Here is a 22,996-nt window from a genome sequence, read left to right as displayed (position 1 = left end):
AGAAGCAGAGGAGACTGGGGCTCAGGGCTGCAGGAGCCAATCAACTGAAGAGCCAGCCATCTCAAGGCTGGAGGTGCAGACTAAGGCGAGGCTGGGGGCTGGCTCCACTTCCTGACTGAACGTAATGGCTCTTTTTGCAAACAGGGCGCTTACCCGCTCAGTGGTCTCCAGTCCGAGTGGTGGGCCCCGGGGCGGCAGTGCAGAGCTTTCTTCCCCCGTCCTCACCTTAAAAGTTGCTGGGGAGGTGCCACCAATAACCTGACTCCTTTTCGGAGGCCTCGTCCCCCTCCCCCCCCCAAGTGCTAGTAAGAGGGAGGTTGGTAGGAGGGCAGGTCAATAGGGGAGACAACGTTTCTCTTTTTAAAATTTCAAGTTTTCCATGATTCTAATAACCCTCAGGTTAAGGGCTACATGCTATTAATGGACAAGCTAAGTAAACTCTTGAGCAGAAAACGCTTTTATTCCAAACGTGGAAAGCCCCAACTTGAGATGAAAGAAACCTCTGATAAAGGCATTAGGTTTGAGGGTTGCCCAGCTCAGCCTTGGTCCAAGGAATTTCCTTTTCTCCAGTTCTGAGGGTAAGGGGAGGTTAGGGCATATGGGAAATCGAACCTGGTGATGCCTTTTGCTCAGAAGCAGTTACGCAGCTATTTCCTTTCAACTGTGCTCTCCCTGCAACTCCAGCTTTTGTGCCTCCTCCCCGGCCCCTCCAGGTCTGTTCCTGCTACTGTTCCCCAGTCAAGAATCACTTGCCATCCAGCACACTTGGGTCTCTCCCACTGGAGAGAAAAAGAACGGTCTCGGTGGTACTTAGGGCACTTTACTGGGTGTCACAGGGAATTGAATCTTGACCTTCCCCCCGGGCATAGGGATCAAAGATGGGGACTGAGGGCCTTTCTTGAGGGCCTCAAAACCTCATCCTAGGAACTGGATTGCCCAAGGGGGCCCAGAGTACAGGTCTGATGTCGAAATATTCTGACATGGCAAGCCCTGATCTACTGACCCAATACTTCAGGAAACAGCAGAATCAGCAAGTCATAGCATCAGTGCTCCGTGTCAGCTTCCCCCAGAGCAAAGACTTGAAGTGAAAGAGGGCTAGAGGGTCAAAAGAACACATTTCATAGCTCAATTCAGTCCCTTTCCAATCACTTTTTTCAAAAGATCATTGTAAATATCCCAATATTCAACATAAAGCAAAAACAAAAGCAGAACCAGGCTTCAAAGACAAGGGAGCACTCTTCACAAAGCTCCAGAAGCATTTAGCATCCCAAAAAGTCAGTGTCCTTATTTGACGATGCAGAAAGAAACTCACTTAACATTTTGGAATGTGTTATAATTAGAAGGGCTGAAATTAAATGCTAAATGTGTGTCAACTACTGATGGAAGGAAGTCTTATCACATTTGGCAAAATTGGCTCAAAATGAATAAAGTGTAGAAACTACTCTCTTCCTCTGAGAAGATACCTAATTCCTATCACCAGGAATAAGAACCGGAGATCCAACAGGCATTATACAGCCTGTAATTCAGGTATAATGCACAGAATTACACTACATCTACTTCTGAGTTAACCCCAGACAGCTTAAGGTCTTACAGTTGAATAAAACCGCTGCCGTGTCTACTCAATGCAGTTAATAGCTCGGAAACAAAGAAGTAAGAGCTATCATTGGGCAGCCAAGACACCTAAACCAAAGCTTTGGCAGAGAGACCAGTACAGATACAGACCCACAATCAAACAGAAACTTTATTAGTTTCTTCTACAAGAGACAGTGACATCAATCTTTTTAACAGAAATCTCAGGTCATCTGAGAGGTCAAATAGATCCAAGGAAGAAAGATGACAGTTAAACAGTTAAATTAATCAAAAGGCACTACAACACCACCTAAAACCTACTACCGCAGTGGTAGTGGGCTAAGGAAGATTAAGCTACAGCGAAATAATCTCATGTAAATTGTTATAGATTATATAGTAGGAAGCGAGTTTGCTTTCCAGAAGACTATGGCACAATGATCACTTGGGACCAAGTTGATATTTGGCCAGGAAAAGAAGGTCAGGCCAAATGGAAAGGAACAGGGACAAAGGAGAATCCAAGTGACAGAATCCAAGCAAAGGGTGATGGATCAGGCTTTTTCCTCCCAAGAAGCATTTGTTGCATGGTGGGTTGCCTCCCCTCAGGCTCCTGCCCTAGAGCTGCTCCAGCCTTAGAGGGGCTCAGCAACCAGAGCTGGGTTCGGGCTGCCCCAGGCTCATGCTGGAATTTAATACAGACTTTAGAGAACTTGTCACAAGTTCGGGGGTTGGGGGGGGCGCTGAAGCATTCACATGCAAAGTAGTCTGAGCTTCCCCAAACACATTCAGACACCCTTACACAACTTTTTCCAAAGTCTGACATCTTGTAGCAGCTGAGCTGTAGTTAAAGCTGCAAGGCTCACAAGATCAAAGAAGCCAGGACGAGACAATACAGGTAGGAAATCCCAGCAGTTAACCTCAATCTTTCTCTAATGTAGGAGAAACACTCTTATACCTGATGTGGGATGTAGAAAGCTACACTGTAACAAGCTGGGTTTCTGCTGGATTTTTCATCAAATACCAAAGGAAAATAAGGGGCGGGACTCACTTTATTTTTTAAAAGCCTCGGAACTTATTCTATTATAAAGGGACATGGCTGAACAGGTAGGAGACAGATTCCCCATTGTGAGTTCTCCTGATGGCTTCTGCAAGGATCATGGAGATGTCGATCACCTAGGAGGGCAAGGCAAGCATCAGGTTAGTATCATACAGACAGAGATGACTGACTGGCCAGTTTGCAGACACTGATGAGCAGCCCGAAGAGGGTCCTTCCTCTTAAGACTGCTGCACTGTGCTGTTTCCCCAAGGGAGCCCACAGCCAGCTGCTCTTCATACCCACATTTTAAATATAACCAACCACTTGGGAAAGAGTCAAAATGCTTATGGAGGAAAAACTCTGACTCAGACTCACCAAGATGGTGGTAAGTTGGCATTTAAAAATTCTTAGGAATGAAAAAAGAATATTTAAGCTGAAAAAGAAATCCTTAAGAATGACATCAACCCTCCAATTCCACATATTTCTAGTGGATTATATTTCCATATTTCTAATGGAAAGCGAATGGATTACTGTACATATTTTTAATTAAGCAAGGCCTTGTTCTTTTAGTGCAATAGCACTCAAACTTTATTGTCTGACAGTTACCTGGGGAAATTAAAGTCCCGGTCCCATGACCTCTGGTTTTGTAGGCCCTGGATAGAGCAAAGGAATCTGCATTTTAACGAGAACCCTAGGTGATTAACTTAGGTGGTTTCCAGAGCACACTGTGAGAAACACTGAAGTTCTAAGGAGCATACCATCAGTTTAAAGGTTTCACATTATGTTTGCAGGGGCCAATAGTTAAGAGTGATACACACAAACTGTAAAGCATGGACCTGGAAACTTGAGTGTGTATCACAATCACTGGGAGAGCCTGTTAAAATGTAGAATCCTGGGCTCCATCCTCCAGAGATTCCAGGTCTAGCTGTTTGAATTTTTAGACACGTGATCTTTTTCCTTTTGGGTCACAGATCCTGATGACTAAGCCTTGAGAGCAAAGGAGGAAATCTTTAGAACCCACCCAGACACCTAATTCAACACATGTAACCACCTCCTAAATACTCAGTGGAGTCTTGTTTTGCAAGAATCTCAGCCTCACCTGTATTTTGGAGCAATGCTTCATCTTATCCTCCTGAGGTATGGTATTGGTGACAACTACTGCTTCAAAGCATGCATTATTAATGCGAGAAATGGCTGGGCCAGAAAAGATTCCATGAGTCAGGATAGCATAAACCCTGGTGGCTCCAGCTGAGAGAAGTCTAGAGGAAAAAGCAGAGTTGATTAGGAGTAATCTTACTTGTCACTATAAAATCCGAGTTAGGGAAGAAGAATGTCTTAGTCAACCTGGGCTGCCATAACAAAATACCACAGACTGGATGGCTTAAACAGAATTTTATTTCTCACTTGTTTCTGGAGGTTGGGAAGTCTAAGATCAAGGTGTCAGCAAGGTAGGTTTCATTCTGAGACCTCTTCTCTTGGTTTGTTGGTGGCCACCATCTCGCTATATGCTTCCATGATCTCTTTGTGTGCATAGACCAAGAGGGGGAATGGGGGGTGGGGTTGGGAGGGAGCTCCCTGGTGTCTCTTCTCATAAGGGCACCAATATCATCATGAGGTCCCCACCCTCATGACCTCACCTAAACCTAATAACCTCCCAAAGGTCCCATCTCCAAACACCATCACACTGGGGGTTAGGGCTGAATTTTAGGGTGATACAATTCAGTCGATAGCAAGGAGAGAGAAACAGACAAAGAACTTATCTGAACAGGTTTGGATTAGTGTAGAAGGTCTGTGGCACAGACTGCTATGCTCAACAAAATCTGTCTCTTCTTCCTAGCACACAGCTGGACATTTCCTAGCCTCCCTTGCATAGTTAGGTGTGGCCATGTGACTTAATTCTGGCTATCTAAATGTGGACAGAGGCTTGTAAAATCTCCCATGGATGATCCTCCATGTTCCTTTCCCTTTCTGGCTGGCCAAAATGGAAATGTTAAAGATGCAGTGCCCCAAGACTGAAAGGGGAATACTTGCGTTGGAGCATGCCATGAACAAGAAAGAAACTTTACCGTGTTCAGGGAGTTGATCTGTTAAGAGCAATTAGCGTTAACTTACTAATATGATAAAAGGAGTTTTATAAATGTATACTCCAGGATCCAAACCAGGAGAGCACACAAGTCTTTTTTTTAAGCATCTATTATATATATATGCTAGGCACTATGCAAGGTACGGATACCTGGAGATTTAAAGAACAAATTATGAAAAACAATGCTGTCCATACCGGCTTGGATTATAAGCAGTGGGGAGCCACTTAAGGTTTTAAAGGAGGCATGAGGGGAATCTAGTCTTAGTTTTAGGAAGATAAGTGAGTAGGGTGGCAATGTGAAAGATGGACTGGGGAGGTAAGAGACTGGTGACTGTCAGCAGAGAACAGAGGGAAGGCAATTCAGAACAGTGCACGCAAATGATGAGAAGGAATACGAATGAAGGTAGTAGCAGCGAAAATGAACAGTCAAAAGGTAAGGCCAGGGATTCTACCTTAGGTAAAATATAAATATGAGAATCTATTTCTGTCTCCTCAGGCATATGGAGTTCTTACCTTAACTTGTTTTAAAAAACTATCAAGGGACATCCCTGGTGGTCCAGTGGTAAAGAATCCCCCTTACAATGCAGGGGACATGGGTTCAATCCCTGGTCAGGGAACTAAGATCCCACATGCCACAGGGCAACTAAGCCCGTGTGCCACAACTACTGAGCTCGCGCGCCTCAACTAGAGCCCGCATGCCACAAACTACAGAGCCCACGTGCTCTGGACCCCAGACGCCACAACTAGAGAAGAGAAAACCCGCATGCCACAACTAGAGAGAAGCCCATGCACCACAATGAAGAGCCCGTGCGCTACAACAAAAGATCCCGTGTGCCTCAACGAAGATCTCGTGTGCCGCAACTAAGACCCGACGCAGCCAAAAATAAATAAAATTAAAAAATAAATAATAAATAAATCTTTTTTAAAAAACTATCAAAAGTAGAGTACTTAGAGTGATGAGATAATTTTGGAAATATAGTGGTGATAGTTGCACAACATTGTGAATGCAACTAATGCCACTGAATTGCACACTTAAAAATGGTTAAAACAGCAAATTTCATGTTACATAAAGTTTAGCACAATAACAAAGAAAAATAAAACTAAGAAAATCTAGAGAAAAAAATAATACTTATCAATTTACATGCATTGCAATTTTAGCCTAGGGTGACAAAAGAAAGCTAGTTACCATCTCCTCAATTCAGTTCCAAAGAGAATCAGCAGGCTTAGGGCATTCAGAGAGCAGTTAGCTTTTTACTTCTAACCCCCAGCCCCACCACTAGGCACTCACTTGTCAGCTGCGTGGCAGATTGTACCACAGGTGTCAGCCATGTCATCCACGAGGATGGCCACCCGGTCCTTCACATCTCCCACTAGCACCATGCGGTCCACTTCATTAGCTTTCTTCCGTTCTTTGTGAATCAAGGCAAAGTCCACATTCAACCGGTCTGCGATGGAGGTCACTCTGCAACACAGGGTATTCACAGTTAAAACGTGTGTGTGTGCCTGTGTGTGTGTGTGTGTGTGTGTCTGTGTGTCTGTGTGTCTTAGGACAAAGAAAGGAACTAAAGGATGGGCTTGTTTTCTGGGGGAGAATACTCCTTGAAACCCAACAGTTCCCAGGGTTGGAAGAAAGCTACCGGAATTGATTGGCATCACAAACTGGGTTTCATAGACTAATGCCTCCATATCCTGAGAGCAGTTTATGAATGTATTAGTCAAACTTAGATTACAATTCATTCTGGGTTACCGTAGGGGAAGACAGACACCCTCACCAGTCCCAGGAGGCGGTATAATGAATGCTAGCGCATGTTCGTTTACTAGACTGGCAGCGAAAGGGGAGAGAGAGATGACTTGGTTAACTAATGCTGGGAGTGTAGATCACCCCAATTTGGCATGCGGATGTGGTGAGAAGTGAACCTGAACTTGGTGGGAGAGGAGCAGTACCCAGCCCGTTCCAATGCCCACACCCTCATCACACTCCCCTCAGTGATCCGCCAACTGTCAATGTCAACTGTACCTGGACACCAAGCTTGGGAATTCCTTTAAGGACTGCTAGAAAAAAAGTTTTACCAATTAACTGGGCAAACCAGGCATCTTGCTGTACAGCTCAAAGCACCTCCAAATCAAAACAGAATTCCTTTTTTTAAAATTACAAGGCAATACAAACCAGACTAGAAGGTGGGATAGAAAACAAATCTTTCTGGCGACAAAGTACCATGTAATCACTCAAACAGCAATCCATTCAGTGTATATGACTGTGGTGCCCCAGTGACACGTATGGCCATGCTCCACCATGCCATCCTTCTTATGCGTGAAGAGGCCTGTGCTTTGCGTTTTGTTTTTTAATGTAATACTGATCCAACCAGAGCATTATGTCCTATTTCCCTTGTGGCTATGGTCACATATCTCGAGTTTGTGCTGAATAAGGGAGAACCTGTGACCATATAATAAAGGACAAACAAGATTTGGACCACAACCTAGGCAACATTTACACCTGATCTAAACAACCCATACCCTGTGCTCTCCTTTCCTACTGCGTGGGCACATAACAACATGAGTTACCAATCTGGGACTTCCCTGGTGGTCCAGTAGTTAAGACTCTGTGCTCCCAAAGTGGGGAGCACAGGTTCGATCCCTGGTCGGGGAACTAGGATCCCACATGCCGCACGGTGCAGCCAAAAAAAAAAAAAGTTATCAATCTGCTTGGAATGATTACTTAGCCAAGGCAAGTGCATGACCACTTAGTTCAAGCATCCCAAACCGTCCACACTCAATGGCCAACAAACTCAGTGACTGACAAAGTGTAAAGGGCTCAAAAAAGTCATTCCCTATATCCTTGACGGGAGAACTACGTACAAGTCACAATCACACAGGAATCTTTACCTAGTCCAAAAGCCCTGCCAAGACAGACGTGATAGCCATTCACTTTGAAAATATTTCATCACAAAAAGAAAATTATAAACAAACAAAATCATTTAGCAATAAACCATCTACTGAAGGCAGTTTTTCTGTACCCAACTTTGGAAAGAAAATCGTGCTTGATTACTTATTTCAAATGTGACTGTTTTCTAAGTCTCTGTGGAAGATGATTTTCACAAGTATGACAAGCACCGTGAGGGGGATGTGTTTTAGGTTCCATCTCTAGTATTACAGATGGTAACTAGCGACAAGGGACTCACAAAGCCATACATCTGGCTGGAGAACAGAACTCAAGCTCTCAGCTTATCAGTTCTGTTGAAGTTCCTGAAATAAAGAGGTTGTTGAGAAACAGTCATTGAAGATTTGAATGGCTTTTGCAAAGATCTGAATTCGCGTTTCCTAATCATCTGTGTTTTGTAGCTCTTCATTCTATTTCCACAACAAGAAGAACATGTGTCACGCTTTTGAATGCATCACTAACGAGTGAGCTGCTAAAGAAATGAAAAGCTCTTAGTCTGCACCACGTGAGCTGAAGCCCTGCAACTGGCAATCCCTGGCAATCAGTTTGTTTAGAATGTTCAGAGCTTGGCTTAAATAAAATCACCACACTTTCTTTTCCTTCCTGATTAATATTTTAATCTAAAGGATCAAAACGGTTTAACCAACCGTTTGGAGGTATGTAAAAGCTTACTTGTTCACTATTATCATGGGCTTCGATAGCAGGTGCCATTCATTAGAAAACCAAATTCCTCCCCCTCCTGATGGGTCACAGCGCTGTTGCTAGCCCTGCAGCGCTGAGTCACTGTTGGGTTATGGTCAAGTCCACGATGCCAGACTATTTCGTGCACCTCTGCTGTCTTTCAGGTAGTGACTCAGGCCAGTAGAAGAGGAGTGAGTAAAACCATATCCAGCCCATGTCCTAGCTACCGGCACATCCAAGTACTTAAAAACTGTCACTTCTCAATATCTTGTAATAACCTATAATGGAAAAGAATCTGAAAAAGACTATATATATATATATATATATGTATATACATATACGTATGTGTATATATATATATATAGTCTTTTTCAGATCACTTTGCTGTACCCCTGATGCTAACACAACATAGTAAATCAACTATACTTCAAGAAGAGAAAAACTCACTTCAGTAGAGAAACATCGTTTTCTGACACAACTGTCTGAAAGCTTTTCCCCAGTACGTTGGGAATAACATGACTTTCAACCATACCTCTTAGCTCCTCCAGCATCGGGTGAGACAATCGTGCAGTTCCTCCATTCCGAGATGTTCTCCCTTATCCACTTGAGGACAGCTGGCTCTGCATACAAATTGTCCACTGGGATATCAAAAAAGCCCTATAGAAAGAAAGAAGCTGAGTCAGTTTTGCTTGTTTCCCTTCTCTTCCATTTACAAATAACGAACACAAAGAGAATAGTAACTTGCCCACAGAATACTTTACTGCAACATTCAAACTGATCAGAAGGCATGCCCGGCATGGCAGACTGTAAAAGCAGCCTCCTCGAATCTGGGCTGTGCAAGAGAGCCCAGCCACGACGGGCAAAGCCAGGCCTCGGCTACACCACAACTGACCACAGGCACATGAGCGAGCTCTTGGGAAAAACGGCCAAGTCCAGCCAAGACCAGAACTACCCGGCCAACGTGCAGACCCACGAGGCAATAAATGCTTACTACCTTACGCCACTAAATGTTGGGCTGGTTTGTTAAGGAGCAAAAACTAACTGGTAAACCAGTTAGAGATGCTATGGTATATAAACTTAATGGAAGCCATTTACAATAAATGGTCACAGTAACTAGAAGTCAGGAGATCTGTTTTCTAACACTAGTTGCTACAGATTAGTTGTATTTCACAACTAATCTGTTCCTCTTCTATGAAATGGGTATAATCACCTGTCCTATATCTCACTGAATTCCCAGAAGCCTCCAATGATAATGATTTCAAAGTCTCTTTAAAAAGTATAAACTATAAGGTGGTATTCTGCTCCCCTAACTCTGTTTAGGATAGAAAGTAGGTTCCAATATCTATGGCTCTAAGTTTAATGATGACAATACCAGCTCCCATTTATTTTGTATCTTTCATGAGCCAGGCGTTATACTATGAATTTAATATCTTATTTGATACTCACAATAACAAAGCAGTGTGTGTTCAGAGAAGTTAAATAACCTGCCCAAGGTTACAAAGCTAGTTAGTGTCAGAGCCAGTATTCAAACTGTCAGAGCCAGTATTCAAACTAAGTCTGATGCCAAAGCCTACATGCTTCCCAGAATCCCAGACGGCCTCCCTGTGCAACCACCCCACGTGACTAAGATCATGATCTATGCTTAAGGGGAGGATGTTGAAAATGTCATCAATGTCTAGTTTATTTGCGCTGTACTTGGGCAGTTTTTGCTTCCCTACGGTTTTCAGCATTCAGTCCTCTCCTACCCCCTTTCTAATCCCTAATAATCCCTAAGCTAATACTCAGCTTCCACTGATACCTGAATTTGAGAAGCATGCAGGTCCATGGTGATAATATGATCCGCGCCTGCTACAGAGAGCATATTTGCGACAAGCTTGGCTGAGATTGGAGCCCGGCTCTAAATGGAGGGGAGGAAAGGAAAAAAAAAAAAGCCAATTTGAGAAACAATTCATTTGCTCAAGAAGCACTGATTTACTGTGCACCTAATGTGTTTAAGGTACTGTGCTACCAGGAAATTCATAAAAAGTGACATAGCCACTGACTTTGAGTAGATCACAATCTGGCACAAATATGAAGTGGATTATCATTTTTCCAAATCAAGATACATATTTCAGAAAAGAAAATACCTTCCCTACCTTTCTTTTTCTTCATGTACATATTTTCTGCCTATTCAAGTGTTTCCAACGCTCCATTATTTAAATTAGGCAGACTTTACAAATCTTTTTTGAAAGAATTTTATTAAAATCTCTTTTAACACATACATACTCAAACCTGTGTAACATCTAACGTGTCAACATTTAAAGACACATCACAGGATGGAAATTATAGTTTTATTTTATAAATTACACCATTCCCTTACTCATCCGGAGGCCAACGTTCCAGTAACCTCAACCCCCTTTAATAACAGGTAAACACACCTGGCTGCACCATAAAATAGCAAGGCCCATGTCCTTTACTCTACTCTGTAGGAGCACTGTATTTTGCTGAAATAAAAATATCTGGCCTTCTCCCAGGCATTGTATGTAAAATTTGGGCATCAATTACAACAGACCTGCAAAGTTTTACATATATGCTTTATCCTCTAATACTCCAAATAAGGTGAGATGTGTGTGTGTGTGTGTGTGTGTGTGTGTGTGTGTGTGTGTGCGTGCATGTGTAATGAGACCAAGTATTCATGTAACTGACTTCAAGTTATATGAAGAGGTCACAACTAGAACCAAGAGGGTCCCAGAGGAGCTACCATAGTTTAAAAAAATATTCTACTCCATGGGAGCTGGTGCTTAGTCTTGCTGATACAATGAAAAAATAGCAGTGAGTTAGCCAAGAGTCACATACATATGACTGGAATAAAACAGACAGACTGCAAATGTGTTGCTTTATACAAACCAATCACGCCAATTGTTTTGAAGATCAGGTAATGCCTAAGATAAAAAAAATAATATCCTCTAAATATACATTTGATAATTAAGGAAGTTTTTTGACTTTGGGCAAGTGCTCCTGCTTCCCCTGATTTTAAAAAAAGAATTAAAGAAAAAAACAGAGATTCCGCTCCTACCTTATCCTTCTTATCCTGCCGGGCATAAGGGAAGCATGGGATGACTGCAGTAACCCGACTGGCTGAAGCAATCTTGCAGGCATTAATCATGATCAAAAGTTCCATTAGATTGTCGTTGATTTCACCGCAGCCACTCTGAACAATGTAGACATCCTCTCCACGCACACTTTCGCCAATTTCCACACTACAGGAAAAGGAAGGACAACAAAAACAATAGATTTTAAAGCACTATACTGTATATCTACAGACAGTAAGGTCTAAAAAACACAGCTTCCCCACTAGTATGCTATGAATGGGTTACAGCTGCATGTGGACTTGATCCCCTCAGACTTCAGGGGATTCCCCAGAGGAGTCCCTCTAACAGAAACAGTTTACTGCCTCAGTTTACTCCAGTGTACTATACAGATATTACCTGCTTTTATAGGTGACATGACATGAAAAAGATTGGCTAAGGCACTTAGAAGTAACTGGACTATAATTTCAGTAGGCAGGCTGTATCTCATTTCATATATTGAATGCAAATCTGATATAGCATCTATGACTGTCACAATCCATATATAACAAAAGAAGTAGAAAACTCATACAAGGAATGAATCACTACCATTCTATAATGATGCCTTCTACAGAAGATAGTACTACATCTACCACTTTGGCAGTTCACTGAACAAATATTAAATGTTCATCGCCAATCACTTTGCTTGGTGCCAGGGACATGATGGAGAACAGATGTCGTCCCTGCCTTCATTCTATGCTAACTGTACTCTGGTCCAATTAGTAATTCTTATTTTAAAAAATTCCACAGGAAGTTACTCTAACTATGGAGTAAGGCTATATTTTACCATAAAATGAAAGTTTTAATATTCATACTTGGATCCTTACCAAGAATAACTTATTAAAAAATAATAACCTCAGTGACACCTCAAAGCAACACCATTTCCCCAATTAATCCTCTAGGTGAGGTGGGGGGTGTGTGTGGGTGTACAGGCATGCATGCGTGTGTAGCGTGTGTAGGCAAGTAGACCAGAACAGTTGATAACCTGTACTGATGAAGAGAAAAACTTCTTCAACAGGAAGTAATTCCATTGCCAGAAGCTGATATAAGAGCTAATTATTATTTAAAATTTATTCCTTTCCAATCCAAGTAACAATTGTTACTTAGTTCCCCGACTAGGGATTGAACCCATGCCCTCGGCAGTGAAAGCACCGAGTCTCCAATCCCAGGATCCTACTTTTTAAAAAATGGGGTTAGCTTATATTGTAAAGCAAGAAAAATAAAAGCAAATGGAAAAAATCAAACCAGAAACCAATTAGAACAGGGAAGTTGAGATTCCTGGTAGCCAGAACAAAGAGGAAAACACATTTGTTCGGGATGTTTGGAGGTAAACCTTCAGGCACTGAAAAATGGGCGGGCTTCCCTGGTGGCGCAGTGGTTGAGAATCTGCCTGCCAATGCAGGGGACACGGGTTCGAGCCCTGGTCTGGGAAGATCCCACATGCCGCAGAGCAACTGGGCCCGTGAGCCACAATTACTGAGCCTGCGCGTCTGGAGCCTGTGCTCCGCAACAAGAGAGGCCGCGATACTGAGGGGCCTGCGCACCGCAGTGAAGAGTGACCCCCCACTCGCCACGACTAGAGAAAGCCCTCGCACAGAAATGAAGACCCAACACAGACAAAATTAAATAAATTAATTAATTAGTTTAATAAATAAATAAATTTTTTTAAAAAATGGGCAAAATAAACCCAAAGTAAGCAGAAGAAAATATAAACATAAGAGCAAAAACCAATGAAGTTAAAGACAGTAAAACAATAGAGAAAAACCACTGAAACAAAAAGCTAGCTCTTGGGGCCTCCCCTCGTGGTCCAGTGGTTAAGAATATGCCTTCCAACACAGGGGAAGCGGGTTCGATCCCTGGTCAGGGAACTAAGATCCCACATGCTGTGGGGCAACTAAGCCCGTGCACTCTAGAGCCTGCGTGCCACAACTAGAGAGCCTGTGCATACCACAACTACTGAGCCCTTGCACTCTGAAGCCCATGCACCACAACTAGAGAGAAGCCCATGTGCCACAATGAAGAGCCCATGCACTGCAACGAAAGATCTCGCATGCTGCAATGAAGATCCCACATGCTGCAACTAAGGCCCAATGCAGCCAAATAAATAAATAAATAAATAAATTCTGAGAGGGACTTCCCTGGTGGCGCAGTGGTTAAGAATCCGCCTGCCAATGCAGGGGACACGGGTTCGAGCCCTGGTCCAGGAAGATCCCACATGCTGCAGAGCAACTAAGCCCGTGCACCACAACTACTGAGCCTGCGCTCTAGAGCCTGCAAGCCACAACTACTGAGCCCACGTGCCACAACTACTGAAGCCTGCGCGCCTAGAGCCCGTGCTCCGCAACAAGAGAAGCCACCGCAATGAGAAGCCCGCAACGAGTAGCCCCCACTCACTGCAATGAGAAGCCCGCAACGAGTAGCCCCCGCTCACCGCAACTAGAGAAAGCCCGCGTGCAGCAACAAAGACCCAATGCAGCCAAATAAATAAATAAATACATTAAAAAAAATCAACCAATTGCACTGTATGGACCTTATTTGCATACCAATTCAAGCAAATTGTTTAAAAACCCCACATTTATGAGACAAATGTGAATACTGGCTAATTATTTGATATTAAGAGATTACTGTTAATTTGTTTCAGGCAAGAAAATGGTATTGTGGTTAATGAAATGTATATGGGTGATATGATATAATACCAAGGTTTGCTTCAAAATAATCCAATTGCGGGGGGGGGGGCGGGGGGAGGGGGAATAATAAATGAAACAAGATTAGCCGTGAATTGATAACTGCTGAACTGGGTGATGGGTGCATGGCAGGGAAATACTTACTATTCTCTCTACTTCTGTATATGTTTGAAATGTTCTATAACAGGAAGAATGAATGAATGAATACCACTCAGGATTAGGCTGCCTCTTGCTTCTGCTCACTTATGAACCTTCTGCAGGCCTGCTATTGTGAAAATTTAGAAGACTGAGGTTTATCGTCCCTCACAAAGTAACTCACCTCACACTACAGGTAAGTGGGTCCAACGTGTTTCTTCAAAAGGTTTTGACAGATCTGCTCATACCCTTTTACAGATACCCAGCTGACAGATATTTAATTTTGGGTGGAAGTACAACTTGATGGGTCCACCAGGATGCAATGGCTACAAAGAATTTTACGGCAGGATCCTGAAATAGTGATGCTGAGCAACATGATGAACCGAACAGCAATTTTGTGGACCCCAAGACACAGCTGAACAGACATCTATTAATCACCAAGATCAGCCTTAGGAAACAAGTGAATCTGTCAGCAATGTCAACTATGCTAATGCCAAAATTGCTTTCTGGAGACATTGTTTTAAATTCAAATGGACAGGCACAAGAGGGCCAGGGAGGGCTTCCTGGAAGAGCAACTTGCATGCTATCCAAAGTGTAGGCCCTAGAGCGTCACTGTCCAATAAGGGAGTCACTGGCCTCAAGTGGTTGTTGAGCACTTGAAATGCGGCTAGTGTGACTGAGGGGGTGAACTGAGATGCGCAGTAAGTGTGAAATACCACACCTTACCGTGAAGCTGGTATAAATAAAATAAAAAAGATATCGATTTTTTTATATTGATTACATGTTAAATTTTTTTAAAAACCACTCAAATGGACAGGACTAAATAACACCTTGTGGAGGTGAGCCTGCTCTGCAAGTTCCTCACTGTGGTGGGCCCGAACAAGAGGCTGCAGGAGTTTCAAGGGACTTCCAGATCTCCTTTACTAACGCTGCCTGCCCTTTGAGAGGTTCCAGGCCGAGTCTCTTCTGTGTTTTTTGTTTTTGTTTTTTATCAATTTATTTATTGTATTTATTTATTTTTGGCTGTGTTGAGCCTTCATTGCTGCGCACGAGCTTTCTTTTTAGTCGCAGTGAGCGGAAGCTACACTTCATTGCGGTGCTCAGGTCTCTCATTGCGGTGGCTTCTCTTGTTGCGGAGCACAGGCTCTAGGAGCACAGGCTTTAGTAGTTGTGGCACGTGGGCTCAGTAGTTGTGGCTCGCGGGTTCCAGAGCGCAGGCTCAGTAGTTGTGGCACACGGGCCTAGTTGCTCCGCGCCATGTGGGATCTTCCCGGACCAGGGCTCGAACCCGTGTCCCCTACATAGGCAGGCGGATTCTCAACCGCTGCGCCACCAGGGAAGCCCCCTTCTGTGTTTTATGGCGCACAACTCTAGGGCCCTGACTGAGTACTTCAAATATCCAGCAACTTCAAAACTGAAGAAATTTTATTTTATTTTTCAAGAAAATTTTATTTTATTTTATTTTATTTTATTTTTCACGCTCTGCCCCCCCTGCCACCTCACCTCCTCGACCAAGCTCTCCACTTCTCTGGGGGAGAACGAAAGTCAGGCACATTGATTGCCAATAAAAAGCCAATCGTGTCCTCTACACCTGGTGTGGGAAACCTATGGCTCTTGTTCTAGTCAAGAACACAGAATATCATCTGTGCTCCAGACATTCACTCACCAGTCAGACTGTTTGATTAGGAGCCAGGGAAGAGCAGTTTGATAATTGATCCAAGACAGTATAAGGGATGGGCTAATTATCTACTCTAAAGCTGTCTTATTATCAAGTAAGACCAGAAAACAACATATTTAAGACCATGGTGGCTTATCTCTTTTTACAAATGCCTCAACTACCAAAGTCAATATAAAAAATATTCACAAAATTGCTTACATTGTTCATTATGTTACTCGGCATCATTATTTAAGGATCCCACCCATAAAATTCGTAGAATTTTGTGCCTGGAAGTATCTAAAGAGTTTTATGAAAATGAAAACTACATAATCCATTGCATATGCCTTTATCCCTTTGGCTGCCGGGAAGCCAAGGGATACAGTTAAAGTAACACTAAATCAACTTCAGTAATCACTTTATGCCAAATTCTTGGCACAATTACTATAGTCCTTTGTTCTAACAGGCTTCTGATGTATCTACTTAAACTTTTTGTACCTGTGACTATCATGAAACACTTTAAATCCTTTCTTGAAAGCAGGTAAGGTAATAATTACAAAATTAAATTTTCACTGCCAACTTAAACATCAGAGAGCATTTGCTAAATACATAACTTTAGTAGAAGTGATTTTTTTAAAAAGTATATTCTAACATCACATAAGGTTTGAAAAGTAATTCTTAAAAAAAGTCACCAGCTCACCACCTAACAATCACCAGTACCATTTTTGTATTATATCACCTAATAAGCAACCAAAAGTGCAGCCGTTTCCCAAAGCCACACTTAGGACTAGCACATACCCTCAAGCACAGAAGGATGTTATGACCAGACATGCATCTAATAACTTAAAAAAGTTATTTAACTATATTAAAAATAAAGTGGTACACATAAACTAGGACACTGCCTTGTTGTACTGTACATAATTCTAATCTCACTAATCAAGACCAATCTTTCCCTCCAGTTAGTACTACGACGTACAGACTTGCATAAAGTCTTTAAAAAAGCCCATGAAGTACACTTAGATTATACAGCTCGGTCAATAAACAGTTCAGTGAATCCAAAAAAAACCTTAATATTATTCTTATGGTTTCCTCTAAGAGATGATAAGTTAGGCAGTGATGGATGGTAGAAGAATTGATGGTGTGCCTGAAACCTGTTTGCTCTTAATATCATCTACCACCGCAACGAAGAGTAGCGCCAGCCGGCACGCAGCAACGAAGACCCAACACAGCCATAAATACATAAATAAATAAATATATATATATATTAAAAAAAATCATCTACCAGGTGGAAAGACCTGGTTTAGCAATTGAAAGGGTAACAATCCTTGTTCTTTCCCTCTAGCTAATGCTATGTCCTCCAAATGGCTTTGGGCCAATGATTCTCCCAGCTGTTCTGGGGAGGCCAGATGACTGGCTATGTCCATCCAGTGAGAAAAACTGGCTTCTCCTTTACCCTTTCCTTTAGCATCAGACATAATTGCATCTGACAAGCACAAAGTGTTAAACATAAAAAGGAAATAAACTGAATCTAAAAGTGCCTTTTGATTGGTGGTATTCTTAAGAAAATCTCAAGAATTTAGATGGATGTTGGCACGTGCAAAATACATGGGATTAACTAACAAAGGTTATAGTTCTTAGGAAAATCCTAGGCAACCAAGGTTAAAGTCATCCCCCTCTCAGCCTATCCAGAGTAACCAAATAAACCAAAGTTATTTAACAATATTGAAGAGAACTGAGTCCACAAATTTAGTACATATAACAAGAAAGAAACAGACTCACAGATATAGAGAAAAAACCAGAGGTTACCAGTGGGGAGAGGGAAGGGGGAAGGGGAAGATAAGGGTAGGGGATTTAAGAGGTACAAACTACCATGTATAAAATAAATAAATTATAAGGATATATTGTACAACACAGGGAATATAGCCAATATTTTATAATAACTATAAATGAAATATAACCTTTAAAAATTGTGAACCACTTTGTTGTACACATGAAACTTATATAATATTGTACATCAACTATACCTCAATAAAAAAAAAATTAGTACATTCAGAAGTTTCAAAAGCCAGATGAATACTGTAACAGCAAAAAATTTAAAGAAAATACTCAGAGTTGGGCAAGTTACTTAACCTCTGAATCTTAGTTCCTTCATCCATAAAATGGGGATAGTAAGAGTAACCCCTCAGAGCAGTGTTGAGGGGATTAAATATTAGATGTGTATAAAGTGCACAGCATAGGAACTAGCACATTTTAAGCATTCACTATTTATTAATTATTATTAATATCATCATTGCTGATAGCAGAACTCGTTCAACTTTTCTTGAAAGCAAATTTGGCAATAAGTATTAAAAAGCCTGAGAGGGACTTCCCTGGTGGCACAGGGGTTAAGAATCCGCCTGCCAATGCAGGGGACACGGGTTCGAGCCCTGGTCCAGGAAGATCCCACATGCCGCAGAGCAACTAAGCCCGTGCACCACAACACCGAGCCTGCGCTCTAGAGCCCGTGAGCCACAACTACTGAGCCCACGTGCCACAACTACTGAAGCCCGCACGCCTAGAGCACGTGCTCCGCAACAAGAGAAGCCACCGCAATGAGAAGCCTGTGCACTGCAACGAGTAGCCCCCGCTCACCGCAACTAGAGAAAGCCCGCACGCAGCAAGGAAGACCCAACTCAGCCAAAAATTTAAAAAAAAAAAAAAAAAGCCTGAGAAGTGGTATATACCCTTTAACCTAGTAATTCCCCTTCTAGATATTTAACCTAAGGAAATAATCAGAAACAGTCAAAAGATTTACATTCAAGAGTTTTCATATAAAAGAATCAGATCAAAACTTTTAAATATCTAATAGAGACTTGGTTATCTAAAATTATAGTAAAACCATGACAAGACTATACAGCTATTTAAAACCATGTAGACTAAATATTAAGAGGAGAAGCTACTCAAAATATATTGCTGAGTGAAGAAAGCTATAAACAACCTATCTTACTTTTTTGAAAAAGTACATAAACAAACATCTGGAAGTTCATAAATCAAAATGTTAAGTTTATCTTGGGTGGTGGAATTATTTGGGATGTCTTTTCTCCCCTCTGTCCTCTTCTATATTTTCCACATTTTCTGCAATACCATCACCACCCCTTACCAACACTGTGAATTTGTTAGACAATTTTCTAAGAACTTTACTCCTATCTCATTTAATTGTCACAATAGACTCTGGGTAGATACTACTTTAGAGATGAGATTACTGAGGCAAAGAAAGGCTTAGGATTCAAACCCAGCTTCTCTGATTCCAGAGCCTGAGCCTTTAACCTCTCATAGCTATTTGTGTGTGTCATACATCCACATATATGTATGTATGTTTCCTCAAAAACAGGACAGCAGGGGCTTCCCTGGTGGTGCAGTGGTTACGAATCTGCCTGCCGGGCTTCCCTGGTGGTGCAGTGGTTGAGAATCTGCCTGCCAATGCAGGGGACACGGGTTCGAGCCCTGGTCTGGGAAGATCCCACATGCCGCGGAGCAACTAGGCCCGTGAGCCACAATTACTGAGCCTGCGCGTCTGGAGCCTGTGCTCCGCAACAAGAGAGGCCGCGATAATGAGAGGCCCGCGCACCGCGATGAAGAGTGGCCCCCGCTTGCCACAACTAGAGGAAGCCCTCGCACAGAAACGAAGACCCAACACAGCCATAAATAAATAAATAAATAAAAATTTTTTTAAAAGTACTTATAAAAAAAAAAAAAAGAATCTGCCTGCCAATGCAGGGGACACGGGTTCGAGCCCTGGTCCGAGCCCTGGTCCAAGCCCTGGTCCAGGAAGATCCCACATGCCTCAGAGCAACTGAGCCCGTGCGCCACAACTACTACTACTGAGCCTGTGCTCTAGAGCCCGCGAGCCACAACTACTGAAGCCTGCGCGCCTAGACCCTGTGCTCTGCAACAAGAGAAGCCACCGCAATGAGAAGCCCTCGCACCGCAACGAAGAGTAGCCCCCGCTGGCGGCAACTAGAGAAAGCCTGCACACAGCAAAGGAAGACCCAACGCAGCCAATAAATACATAAATTAATTAATTAAATCTATATCTATATATAAAAACAAAAACCAAAAAACTGGACAGCAAAGGATGATCCTGACTTCAGAAGAAAGCTACTCAAGAGAGCATCAACCCCTGAGATCCTGCCAAATTGCTGCAAAACAGTCTCATTTGAGGATGGGCTCTGCAGTTCCCCATCTGATGACCCAAAGCACCCACTGAGCTGCCCTGTCCATGACCTTTAGATCCCAAGAGTCACACAGGGCAGCAGTTACCACTTATGCAGTGCAGAAAAGCCAAAGGTTGGGGGAGGGAGGTGAGGGGAAGCTCCCTAAGCAACATATTCGATTATGTTCAATGAAGATTTCAGAACATCTAAGGAACCAAAAAGCTAATGATTAAGCCAGAAACAAGGCAACCTAACCAGTCAGCAATTTTCCACATTGGGCTTAAGCTTATCCAATGTTTCCAAGCATGTTACTGTCCAGTTGTTTAAAAATGAATTCAGCCTTTTATCTCAGGGAAGTAGATTGGGACTCCTGCTAAATTCAGATAAATCAATCAGTAGAACACTAAACTGTTCTCCCCCTCCCCACTCCCAATATAGCCTCAGGTCCTGATGTGTTGCACTAGGCAGAGGGTCCACAAAGAAAAAAAAGTCTTTGTATTTTTTCATGAAGCACAGGAAAAGGACTTAATAGTCACAGTTCTCTAAGGGGAACCAAAAAAACCTCTAAATGAAAATCATTCTTGCCCCCTAGCTATAGTGCCACTTGCAAAGTCTGGTCCTGTTTTGTTTTATTACAGCTCATGAGTCATAATGCTGTGGTTAAAGCTAAAGACAGCAGCTCGGCTAGCCTTTCCACTAAGGTACTGCCTGGTTACAGATGGCATCAGTGTTTGCACTATCATTTGCATCACAACCAATGGTACAATGATCAAGCATCCAGAAGGAAGCTGTCCACTACAGATGAATGCTTTTATCAGCAGGGTCTACAAAGGATAGGGGGAGTTACACTTTGGTAAACAGTTTAAAGAAAGAAAAAAGGGAACAAAAGCATTTAGGAAAAAAAGGTTCAAAGCAATCTTCACTAATTTAACTGATTCATTAGGTTTGGTGTAAACTTCCCCTTAGAGGACTGACTGTAAGACTGTGGGCACTGCTCTGATTTGATCAACAGGGTACCAACGAAACACAAAAAAACACCTAACAGAACCAGAAGATGCTATGTTTAGGTGGAAGGGGTATTGAAAGGATCAGGTGACCAAGCTATCTCTAAGATGGCCCCAAGGTGCAGGAGCACGGTGGAAGTGGGGGGAAGGTGCAAATTTAATTAGCAAAGCAATGAAAACAATTCATTGCAATGCTCTATGCATTCCCGGCCTTCCACTCCATGACCTTTTCTCGATTATCTTAAAATTCAGGGATAAAACTGTCTCCTAAATCCCCCACACAACGTTAGAAGTGGGAAAGTTCAGGATAGACTTTGGTATTGAAAAATATGCTTTTGTATTGTCTGTACCAGTAGCTACACTTGGGAAGGTCAAGGATTCCAGAATTAAGGTTCCCTAAGATTTTCTGGATGGCTCAAACTGAGATGCTGGCAATCAGGATGAAGTTAATGCATCATTTTATCCGAGCGACTAGATTTAACTTAAGTATGGCTCCTAGTCTAAAGATGTGAAAAGCCAACGCTTGCCAATCGAAGGGAAGTCCTCAGTATTAATTTTGGCGCCCTCAGTACATAACGTCAAATTCCCTCAACAGGAAATCCGACCGACACCGTTTCGAATTGAAAAGCTACTTCTTAGACTCTAGGAGAAGCACTACGAGGGCTCAGTACGCAGTAGGATCTCCCAGGCAAGCTGGTCTAAGAGCTGAAGAGAACCCAATCTGGTCTGGATGGCTCAAAAGCGAAGCGACAAAGCCACGTGTCCCCACTGCCGAGCCTAGGCGTCTTTTCCCTCTAGCCGCTCTAGGCAGCCACCATCCCCGCGTTGGGTCCTCCAGCCCTTGTCTTCAAACCCAGTAGCTTCGCCTCCTGCTCCATCTTGACTCCACCCAACCGCACGGTGAGAATGAACGTGACCCTCCCGCGAGAGGTAAGATAACGGAAACAGCCCGTGGGGCACGCTTGCCACAGAGCTGCCCCTTATGCCCCCAAAGCCGGCCCTTCGGAACTCACGCGGTGGCCCCATTCCCCTACCCTCTGCTGCCCAAGTGTCGCCTGGCCGCCCCGGCAGGTGAGGCCAATCGGGGTCCCAACTTCATCCTCACCAGGTCTCCTGATTGCTGAATTTCTTAGTCACCACCTTGCCCAGCTCCAGGCCCAGGCGGTCGGCAATCTTCTGGGATAGGTCCTGGTGGGAGCTGCCGCTGAAGATTTTGATATTCGGCATCTTGGCCAACTACCCTAGGCACTCTTTGCTTAGTGATCGCTGCTGCTGCCGAGACCCGAACCGAGTCGGCCCAGAGACTCAGTACTAAGCACTTCGCATTGCTACTCCGCCATCTTACATTCCCGCCGGCGCGCGGCTCTAAATTGCCCAGCGCGGGTAGGCGGAGTCAGCGGGGAAATTTACACCCCGCCCTTTCCGATTAGCTGAGCGCCGGCGAGGGGCGGGTGCTTGTTGTAGTTCCGCCTACCCCCGGCTGTCTCAGGGATTGACTGGAGGCCCTGAAGGGGGCGAGGCTAAGGAATCGCCCCGCCCCCTGTAGCGAGGCAGTCTGAGAGGGCTGACTAAAAAACGCTGAGATACCCGCGCTTGGCTGGGGGTGGAGGGATGCTGGTGACGCGTAGGGCCAGATCTTTCCCGCAAGTCACGCTTTTTTTTTTTTTTTTTTCTTCAGCACCTGAAAGCAAGCCTGGCTCTGGTTTACAGTTTCTTTTAAAAATATCTGTTTATCAGGATGGCAGCCACAGTTCGTCTGAATGAAGGGGAGATTTCTGAACGTGATTGAGTTTCCATGTTTCTGAACATGATTGTTATCTTTTTGTAAGGATGGGGCTGAATTAAAGCACGTTTGCATCACAGACAGACGCCCATAGCACAGGCTCATCCAAAGGGCAAACAAGCAATTTCAGTG

The 22,996-nt window shown here is 43.3% G+C and overlaps 1 protein-coding gene across 1 annotated transcript; it reads right to left on the bottom strand.

Moving 5' to 3' along the window:
• Positions 1-1,723: 1,723 nt before the first annotated feature.
• Positions 1,724-22,457, bottom strand: PRPS1 (phosphoribosyl pyrophosphate synthetase 1). Its single transcript, XM_036840450.1, has 7 exons — positions 22,187-22,457; positions 11,360-11,543; positions 10,103-10,201; positions 8,837-8,961; positions 5,974-6,147; positions 3,702-3,861; positions 1,724-2,739 (listed from the first exon to the last, which is right to left on the bottom strand). Exons 1-7 carry the CDS (start codon positions 22,306-22,308, stop codon positions 2,647-2,649), a joined length of 957 nt encoding a protein of 318 aa, XP_036696345.1. The 5' UTR covers positions 22,309-22,457; the 3' UTR covers positions 1,724-2,646.
• Positions 22,458-22,996: the final 539 nt, after the last annotated feature.

Source organism: Balaenoptera musculus, chromosome X (assembly GCF_009873245.2).
Source record: "Balaenoptera musculus isolate JJ_BM4_2016_0621 chromosome X, mBalMus1.pri.v3, whole genome shotgun sequence".
NCBI lineage: Eukaryota > Metazoa > Chordata > Mammalia > Artiodactyla > Balaenopteridae > Balaenoptera > Balaenoptera musculus.
This window is presented reverse-complemented; position numbering and strand designations above follow the sequence as displayed.